The 9,586-nt window shown below is 39.0% G+C and overlaps 1 protein-coding gene across 1 annotated transcript; it reads left to right on the top strand.

Moving 5' to 3' along the window:
- Window positions 1-499: 499 nt before the first annotated feature.
- On the top strand, window positions 500-1,441 carry LOC119807330 (putative vomeronasal receptor-like protein 4). Its single transcript, XM_038319371.1, has one exon. It carries the CDS (start codon window positions 524-526, stop codon window positions 1,439-1,441), a length of 918 nt encoding a protein of 305 aa, XP_038175299.1. The 5' UTR covers window positions 500-523.
- Window positions 1,442-9,586: the final 8,145 nt, after the last annotated feature.

The raw sequence follows: 9,586 nt of genomic DNA, 5'->3' as shown, positions 1-9,586 counted from the left end.
AAATGAGGCAATGTAAGTCAGATCAGTAGGATTCAATTTCTAAGGCATGTGGTCTAGGTGCAATACAAGCACATGAAGTGTGCATTCTGTATAGACATGGCTAAGAATGCATTTATCATGCTCAATATGTTGCATGTCCAGGAGAAATATTGAGGTTATTTAGAAACATAGGCCATGTCTAATGTGAAACTTCAAAAAATAAAGATATGTGTTAATCAAGGATAAATAGGCAAAACAGAATGATGATTTAGACATACTGACCAGTTAATCAAAAGTTTGCTGAATACTCTATTATTTTTTTCAGATATTTGAAATAGATTTCCACAACCATCTGTATTGGGATCTGGTGCCCTCTTGAGGAAGAAATCTGGTCAGTCGTCCTCATCAACTTAGACCATGAAACCTAATATGGACAAGGTCAACAGAACCACCACATATGGGCTGCTCATGCATGCTCTAGCATTGCCAGGGCATAAATATCCTTTTTTATTTCCTGCTCTTAAGGTGAATAAAATTTCCACATATGTCCTCATTTAGGATTGTCCTTAATTTCCAAGCTGGACTTGGAGTCCTGGCCAATATGTTTCTTCTTGTTTTCTATGCTTTCATAATTCTACATCACAGACCTAAGCCCACGGACATGATCTCATGTCAATTGAGCTTCATCCACATAGTGCTGCTCCTCACTGGAGTGGATGTTTGGCTTTGGGATATATGTGATGCACTAAATATTAATAATGACTTCAAATGTAAGACATCTTTTTACATAAGCAGGGTGATGAGAGGCCTCTCCATCTGTATCACCTGCCTCCTGAGTGTGTTCCAAGCTGTCACTATCATTCCCAGTACTTCTTTCTTGGCAAAATTTAAATATAAACTAAAAAAGTACATGATTTCTGTTTTCTTATTTATTTGGTCTTTCAACTTGTCATTCACTAGTTACCGAATCATCTATTCTGGTGCTTTTACCAATGTGAGTGAGACCAACCAGATGAAGGTCACTAAATTCTGTTCAATCTTCTCCATGAACTACATCATCAGGGCACTGATTTTAACAGTGACAACCTCCAGAGATGTATTTCTTGTAGGACTTATGCTGGCTACAAGTGCATACATGGTGCTTATCTTGTTCAGACATCAGAGGCAACATAAGTATCTTCACAGACTCAGCCACCTGAGAGCATCCCCTGAGAAAAGGGCCACCCAGACCATCTTGCTGCTGGTGGTTTTTTTTGTGGTCATGTACTGGGTAGATTTCATCATCTCACATATCGCAGTCCTGTTACAGATGTACGACCCAGTCACCCTGAGTGTTCAGAAGTTTGTGATGAATGTCTATCCCACAATTAGTCCTTTGGTACAAATCAGTTCTGATGACAGAATAATCAATATGCTGAAACACATGCAGTCTTTGTGCCACCATATTTTCAAAACGAGATAATTTTTCTCATTTTTAATAAAATGATTTATTTATTCTTTTTATATTTATGAGTATTGTGTTAGCATGTATGTATGTGCGAATTCCTGGTAACCACAAGGTCAGAAGAGGCCTTTGTCCCTGACCCCGTGAGCTGGAAATACAGACAAATGTTTGCGAGGCTTCATTCTGGTGCAAACACAACTACTTTTTCCAAAAACTTATTCTTCTTAAACTCTGTAATAGTTCAAGTAGCAAATCAAGATTCTTAATAATTTAAATAAAATTTGTGGTATTACTCATGGACATTCTTGTGACACTTTTGTCGCTAAGTGCTACTGATTTTTTGAAGGTCACTGTATACCATAAGTTGAAATTTCCACAGGAGTTCTCTTTGTCTCTCTTCTTTACTTTTTATCATAAATGTTCCCTGATGCTGAGGTTACTCAAAGAAAGTTCCTTGCTGATGCTGACATTTTACATTTTTCTTTTAAGGGGAATTTAATCTACTCTCAGCCATCAAAAATAGTTTAAATGTCCTATTGCATCTTTAATACTCTTTCCTAAGTGTAGTTTCTCTGGATCCACAAAAATACTGTGAATTTAAATTTTCCCTTTTTACCACAGTTACTTAATGAGTCTTATATGAAAATTCCATGTGTCTGTACATTTACACTTCATCAATACTGACATATTATTAGTAAAACGAAATTGTTAATATATGATGTACAGTTTGTTTTGTGTACATGTGTATTCATGTGTGTGTGCACAGGTGAAGGATGTGTGTGCATGTGTACATTGAGGTAAAGAGACAATGTTTGCTGTTTTTCTTCAGAAGCCATTCACCTTGGTTTTGATAGTTTCTCTCACTGACCTGGGGTTTGCCAAATAGGACAAGATGATATCCCAGGTATTTTCCTGTCTCCGCCTCTCCAGCTCAGGTTACAAGTGTGCAACACCATACTCCACTTAGTTTTTTCTTTTATTGATAATAAAAATTCTACTTGTTTTATTCAACCATATATTCTCAATAGACTTTCTCCTTCCTGTCAGTTACTTCCAGGAAAGCTGAGCTTTGGCAGTGAAGGAAACCATAGAAAACAGAGATCTTATGAAGATGTCATTGAATGAGGGGCCACATCACAGCCCCAGAAAGCAGCAGAACTTGACAGCTTTGGTCACATGGTTCTGGCTTTAGATGAGGGTTAGAAGAAAGAGGTTATGGAATCCCCCTCTGTGACTGAGGAAAGCTGCTGAGGCCAGGCACAGGTGTCACTGCATGGAAGCCTAGAGAGGGAGGCATTGTGTGGAGCTGTGAAAGTCAAACCTGGATTGCCTCAGAGACCCCAGGCCGTTGGAGATGCCAGAGTCATGTGATACCTGCTGAGGAAAGCTGCTAACAGGGAGTGGAACCAGCCCAAGTGAGAAAAGTGTGATGTGCTTTTGATCTTAGCCATTCAGACCTTTCTGGTGTAAGATGGTAGCTCAGAGTCATTTTGATTTACGTTTCCTTGATAATTAATGAGCAATTCCTTAAGTGTCTTTTGGCCTTTTGAGATTTTTCTATTAAGAATTCTCTGTTTAGAATATACCCCATTTTAACTTGATTATTTTGTACTTTAATATCTATTTTCTTTTTTTTCTATTTTTTTTAATATCTATTTTCTTGATTCTTTTACATACTTGGAGATCAGCCCTCTGTCAAATGTGGGGTTGGTGAAGATCTTTTCCCATTTGTTGGCTGTTGTTTTTGGCTTATTTATGGTGTCCCTTTCCTTATAGACAATTTTCAATTTTAGAAGGTCCTATTTATTGTTGCTCTTAGTGTCTATACTGTTGGTCTTATACTTAGGAAGTGATCTCCTGTGCCAATGCATTCAAGGCTAACTCCACTTCCTGTTCTGTTAAGGTCAGTATACTTGGATTTATGTTGAGGTATTTGATCCACTTGTACTTGAGTTTTGTACACAGTGATAGGCAAGGATATATTCGTAATGTTCTACATGATGACATACAGTTATGTAAGCACCATTGTTAAAGATGCTTTCTTTTTTCCATTGTATAGTTTTAGCTTCTTTTTCAAAAATCAGGTATTCATAGGTGTTTGGTTTAATGTCAGGGTTTTCAAATTGTTTCCATTGGTCGAGGCGTTTTCTGTTTTTTGGTTCTTTTCTTTTAAACTATGGCTGTATAGTAGAGCTTGATGTTAGGGATGGTGATGTCTCTGGAAGTTCCTTTATAATACAGGATTGTTTTAGCTGTCCTGTTTTTTTTTTTTCTATATGGAGTTGAGTATTGTATTTTTTTGAGTTCTGTGTATGATTGTTTTGGGATTTTGATGGGTAGTGCATTGAACCTGTAGATTGTTTTTGGTAAGGTTGTCATTTTTATTATTTTAATCCTGCCTATGCAAGAGCATGGGAGATATTTCCATTTTCTGATATTTTCTTCAACTTCTTTCTTCAAAGGCTTAGTGTTCTTGTCATTTTGGCTTTTCATTTGTTTTGTTAGAGCTGCTCCCCAATATTTCATATTATTTGTGGCTATTGTATAGGGCGATGGTCTCTGAATCCTTTTCTACCTGTTTATCATTTGTATACAGGAGGGCTACTGTTTTGTTTATTTTTTAGTTAATTTTGTATCCTGCTATATTACTGAAGGTATTATCAGCTGTATGAATTCCCTGTTACAATTCCTAGAGCCACTTATGTATTCTATCATTTCATCTGCAAATAACATAACTTCTTTCTTTCCAATTTGTATCCCATTTATCTCCTTTTGTTGACTTATTGCTCTAGCTAGAACTTTAGGTATTGTTTTGAATAAATGAGGAAAGATTGGAAAACCTTGTCTTGCTCCAGATTTCAGTAAAATTGCTTTGCAGTTTCTCTTCATTTATTTTGATTTTGGCTGCTGGTTTGCTGTAAACTGTCTTTGTTAAGTTTTGATCTGTTCCTTGTAACTCCTTTATTACCAATGTCTTTATCATGAAGGGGTATTGGATTTTGTCAAAGGCCTTTTCAGCATCTAATGAGATGACTGTGTGGTTTTTTTCTTCTAGTTTATTTACATGGTAGATTATATTGACAGATTTTCTATGTTGAACCATACCTGCATCCTTGAGATGAAGCCTACTTGATCATGCTGGTTGATTTTTTTTTGATGTGTTCTCGGGTTATGTTCACTAGTATTTTATTGAGTATATTTGCACCAATGTTTATGGGGGAGACTGGACTATAATTCTATTTCTTTATTGTGTCTTTGCACGTTTTGGGTATCGGTAACTGTAGCCCCATAAAATCATAAAAATCCTTGTGATTCTATTGTTTGGAACAATTTGAAGACTCTTGGTATTAACTCTTCTTTGAAATTCTGTGGAATTCCTCACACAGTTCACCTCTTCTTCTCCTCCTATTCTCTCCCCCACACCTCCCTTCTACCTGCCCCCCCCTGCACTCCTCTTCCATCTCTATTCAAACAGTTTAAGGACTCACATGGGAGTCAAGGAGGCATGACAAATCAATTTGAGGCAGGACTGTGCTCCTCCCCTTTGCATCAAGGCTGAGCAAGGTATCTCACCATAGGTAATAGTTTCAAAATACCAGTTCATACACCAGGGTAGGTTCTGGTTCTATTGCTAGGAACCCCCAAAACAGATCAACCTACACAGCTGTCACCCTCATACATGGGCCTAAGTTTCTCCCATGCAGGCTCCATTGTAATTGGTCTAGAGTCCATGAACTTGTACAAACTCAGGCCAGCTGTCTCTGTGGGGTTTTGCATTATGATCTTATGCCAACCCCTTGCTCATATAGTCCCTTCCTCTTCAGCTGTATTCCTGGAGCTTGGCCCAGTGTTTACAGATCTCTGCGTCTGCTATAGATGTTCTTTTTGATGTGTTCTTGGATTAGGTTTGCAAGTATTTTGTTGAGAAGTTTTGAATTAATGTTCATAAATGAAATTGGTGTGTAATTCTCTTGCTTTTCTGAATCTTTTGTCATTTGGGGACCAGGATAACTGTGGCCTTGTATAAAGAATTTTGCAACATTGCTTTTTTTTCTATGATGTATAAATTTTTAAGAGTATTGATATTAGCTCTTTTTTGAAAATCTGGTAGAATTCTGTGTTAAAACTGTCTGACCATGAAATTTTTTTTGTTAGGACCCTTATTATGAATCTTTCTATTTCTTTAGTTGTTATTGGTCTATTTAATTTTTTCTGACCTTGATTTAATTTTAGCAAGTGATATCTATCGAGAAATTAGTCCATTTGTTTTAGATTTTTCAATTTTGTAGAATAGATCTTTTTAAAATATGCCCTAATGATTCTTTCTATTTCCTAGGAGTCTGTTATTGTTATGTCCCCCTTTCATTACTGATTTTCTTGATTTGGAGATTTTCTTTCTTCCTTTTAGTTAGTTTGGATATTGGGGACCATCCTCAACAAAAATACCACTTGCCAGGTTAAGGATGTGGAAATTAGAAATACAAGTAAAGAGTACAAAGATGCGAAATAATAAAACAGAAATCATAGAATGGTATTGCAGGGAGTTCCAGTAAATAAAGAAATTACCTTTGTTTATTTTCAAATTGCTTAAAATAACCCAACCCCAATTGGTAGGTGTAAGATTAAAAAAACTGCATTAACATGATACAGGGAAGTAACCAAACCAGTTTAAAGTTGTGGACTCCATTAATAGATAAACATTCTGTTGCAAGTACAAAACAAGTAACACTCACATCCGAAACCAAAACATTCTCTAGGCAACCCACTCCCTAGGTGGAATTAAACGTTAATCACATTAAGGGAACTGGAACTTACATGGATCTTTAGACTTTTGTTTGGATAGAAACATATCTACTTGTTTATACCTGAAGCATAAGGTCTGGATATTAGCCACACCTTTTGAAAATAACCTTGAGAAAGCAGAAGTCTCTGATCTAAATCTAGGTGGTAACTTTGTTTGAGGTAGAAACACAATCACCTTGAAGGAATAGAGTTAAGTACCAACTCTCTGACTTTTGGTCACGGTTGAAATAGGTTCACATTTTTAGGCCTCCACATTTGGATAAAGGTTTATAAGGTTGTTGGTTTTCTCAAAGATCCAAATCCTTGTTTCATTAATTCTTTGTATTGTTCTCTTTGTTTCAATTTGGCAGACTATTTCAGAGGATGGAGTCTGGGTTGTTGAACTCCCAGGGAAGGGAGCTTTATTTTTTTTTTCCTCATGGTTTATTTTTTTTTATATTTAAAAATTTCCACCTCCTTCCCTCCTCCTCCCCCCTCCCTCCCCTCCTTCTCCCCCTTCCCTCCCCTCCCCTCCACCCATACCTCCCCTCCCTCCCTCTCAAGGCCAAGGAGCCATCAGGGTTCCCCACTCTATGCTAAGACCAAGGTCCTCCCAACTCCCCCCAGGTCCAGGAAGGTGATCGACCAAGCTGAGAAGGCTCCCACAGAGCCCGTCCATGCAGAAGAATCAGAGCCCAGAGCCATTGTCCTTTGCTTCTCAGTCAGCCCCCGCTGTTGGCCACATTCAGAGAGACGGGTTTGGTAGCATGATCCATCAGTCCCATTCCAACTGGAGTTGGTGATCTCCCTTTAGTTCTGTCCCACCATCTCCATGAGTGAACGCACCCCTCTCGTTCCTGATTTCTCCCTCATGTTCTCGCTCCTTCTGCTCCTCATCAGGACCTTGGGAGCTCAGTCCAGTGCTCCAATGTGGGGCTCAGTCACCTTCCCCATCTGTCGCCAGCTGGAGGTTCCCTCACGGTCCTGACTTTCTTTCTCATGTTCTCTCTCCTTCTGCTCCTCATCAGCACCTTGGGAGCTCAGTCCGGTGCTCCAATGTGAGGCTCTGTCATTTTCTTCATCTATCGTCAGGTGGAGGTTCTATGGTGATATGCAAGAAATTCATCAGTATGGCTATAGGAACTGGCCTTTTCAGGCTCCCTCTCCTCAGCTGCCCAAGGAACTAACTGGGGGCGTCTCCCTGGAAACCTGGGAACCCCTCTAGGGTCAAGTCTCTTGACAACCCTCAGGTAGCTCCTTAAATTAAGATATATGCTTCCCTGCTCCCATATCCACCCTTCCTATATCCCAAGCACCCCATTCCTCCGAGCTCCCCCCGTTCTCCCCTTCACACTTTTCTCTCCCCATCTTCCCTTGGCCCAGTCTTGCCCAACCCTCAAGTTCCCAATTTTGCCTGGCGATCGTGTCTACTTCCAATATCCAGGAGGATTACTATATCTTTTTTTGGGAGTTCACCTTCTTATTATCTTCTCAAGGATCCCAAATTTATAGGCTCGATGTCCTTTAATTATGGCTAGAAACCGATTATGAGTGAGTACATCCCATATTCATCTTTTTGGGTCTGGGTTACCTCACTCAGAATACTGTTTTCTATTTCCATCCATTTGCCTGCAAAATTCAAGATGTCATTGTTTTTTACCGCTGAGTAGTATTCTAGCATGTATATATTCCACAGTTTCTTCATCCATTCTTCCACTGAAGGGCATCTAGGTTGTTTCCAGGATCTGGCTATTACAAATAATGCTGCTATGAACATAGATGAGCATATGCTTTTGTTATATGATTGGGCATCTCTTGGGTAGATTCCCAATAGTGGAATTGCTGGGTCCTGGGGTAGGTTGATCCCGAATTTCCTGAGAAACCGCCACACTGCTTTCCAAAGTGGTTGCACAAGTTTGCATTCCCACCAGCAATGGATGAGTGTACCCCTTACCCCACAACCTCTCCAGCAAAGGTTATTATTGGTGTTTTGGATTTTAGCCAATCTGACAGGTGTAAGATGATATCTCAAAGTTGTTTTGATTTGCATTTCCCTGATAGCTAGGGAGGTTGAGCATGACCTTAAGTGTCTTTTGGCCATTCGAACTTCTTCTGTTGAGAATTCTCTGTTCAGTTCAGCGCCCCATTTTTTAATTGGGTTAATTGGCATTTTACCGTCTAGTCTCTTGAGTTCCTTATATATTTTAGAGATCAGACCTTTGTCAGTTGCAGGGTTGGTGAAGATCTTTTCCCAGTCAGTAGGCTGCCTTTGTGTCTTAGTGACAATGTCCTTTGCTTTACAGAAGCTGCTCAACTTCAGGAGGTCCCATTTATTCAATGTTGCCCTTAAGTCTGTGCAGCTGGGGTTATGCATAGGAAACGGTTCCCTGTGCCCATTTGTTGTAGAGTACTTCCCACTTTCTCCTCTATCAAGCTCAATGTGTTCAAATAAATATTGAGGTCTTTAATCCATTTGGACTTGAGTTTTGTGCATGGTGATAGATATGGATCTACTTTCATTCTTCTACAGGTTGACATCCAGTTATGCCAGCACCATTGGTTGAAGATGCCCTCTTTCTTCCATTGTGTACTTTTGGCTCCTTTATCAAAAATCACGTGTTCATAGCTTTGTGGTTTAAGTTCCGGGTCTTCTATACGATTCCATTGGTCAACTTCTCTGTTTTTATGCCAATACCAAGCTGTTTTCAATACTGTAGCTTTGTAATAGAGTTTGAAGTCAGGGATGGTAATGCCTCCAGAAGTACCTTTATTGTATAGGATTTTTTTGGCTATCCTGGGTTTCTTGTTTTTCCATATACAGTTGATTATTGTCCTCTCAATCTCTGTGAAGAATTTTAATGGGACCTTGATTGGGATTGCATTGAATCTATAGATTGCTTTTGGTAGAATTGCCATTTTTACTATGTTGATCCTCCCAATCCACGAGCAGGGGAGATCCTTCCATTTGCTGGTATCCTCTTCAATTTCTTTCTTCAAAGACTTAAAGTTCTTGTCAAATAAATCCTTCACTTCCTTGGTTAGAGATACTCCCAAATATCTTATGCTATTTGTGGCTATTGTGAAAGGTGATACTTCTCTGATTTCCCCCTCTGCTTCCTTATCCTTTGTGTATAAAAGGGCGACTGATTTTTTGGAGTTGATCTTGTAACCTGCCACGTTACTGAAGGAGTTTATCAGCTGTAGGAGTTCTTTGGTGGAGTTTTTGGGGTCGCTTATGTATACTATCATATCATCTGCAAATAATGAAAGTTTAACTTCTTCCTTTCCAAATTGAATCCCCTTGATTCCCTTATGTTGTCTTATTGCTATTGCTAGAACTTCAAGCACTATATTGAAGAGATAAGGAGAGAATGGACAGCC

The sequence above is a fragment of the Arvicola amphibius genome, chromosome 2, assembly GCF_903992535.2.
Source record: "Arvicola amphibius chromosome 2, mArvAmp1.2, whole genome shotgun sequence".
In the NCBI taxonomy this organism is placed as follows: domain Eukaryota; kingdom Metazoa; phylum Chordata; class Mammalia; order Rodentia; family Cricetidae; genus Arvicola; species Arvicola amphibius.
Note: the sequence above shows the minus strand (reverse complement) of the source record. Positions and strands in the feature narration are given on the sequence as shown.

What these genes read in the sequence shown, in the direction of transcription:
- LOC119807330 (XM_038319371.1), top strand. Translation starts at nt 524, where the DNA reads ATGTCCTCATTTAGGATTGTCCTTAATTTCCAAGCTGGACTTGGAGTC.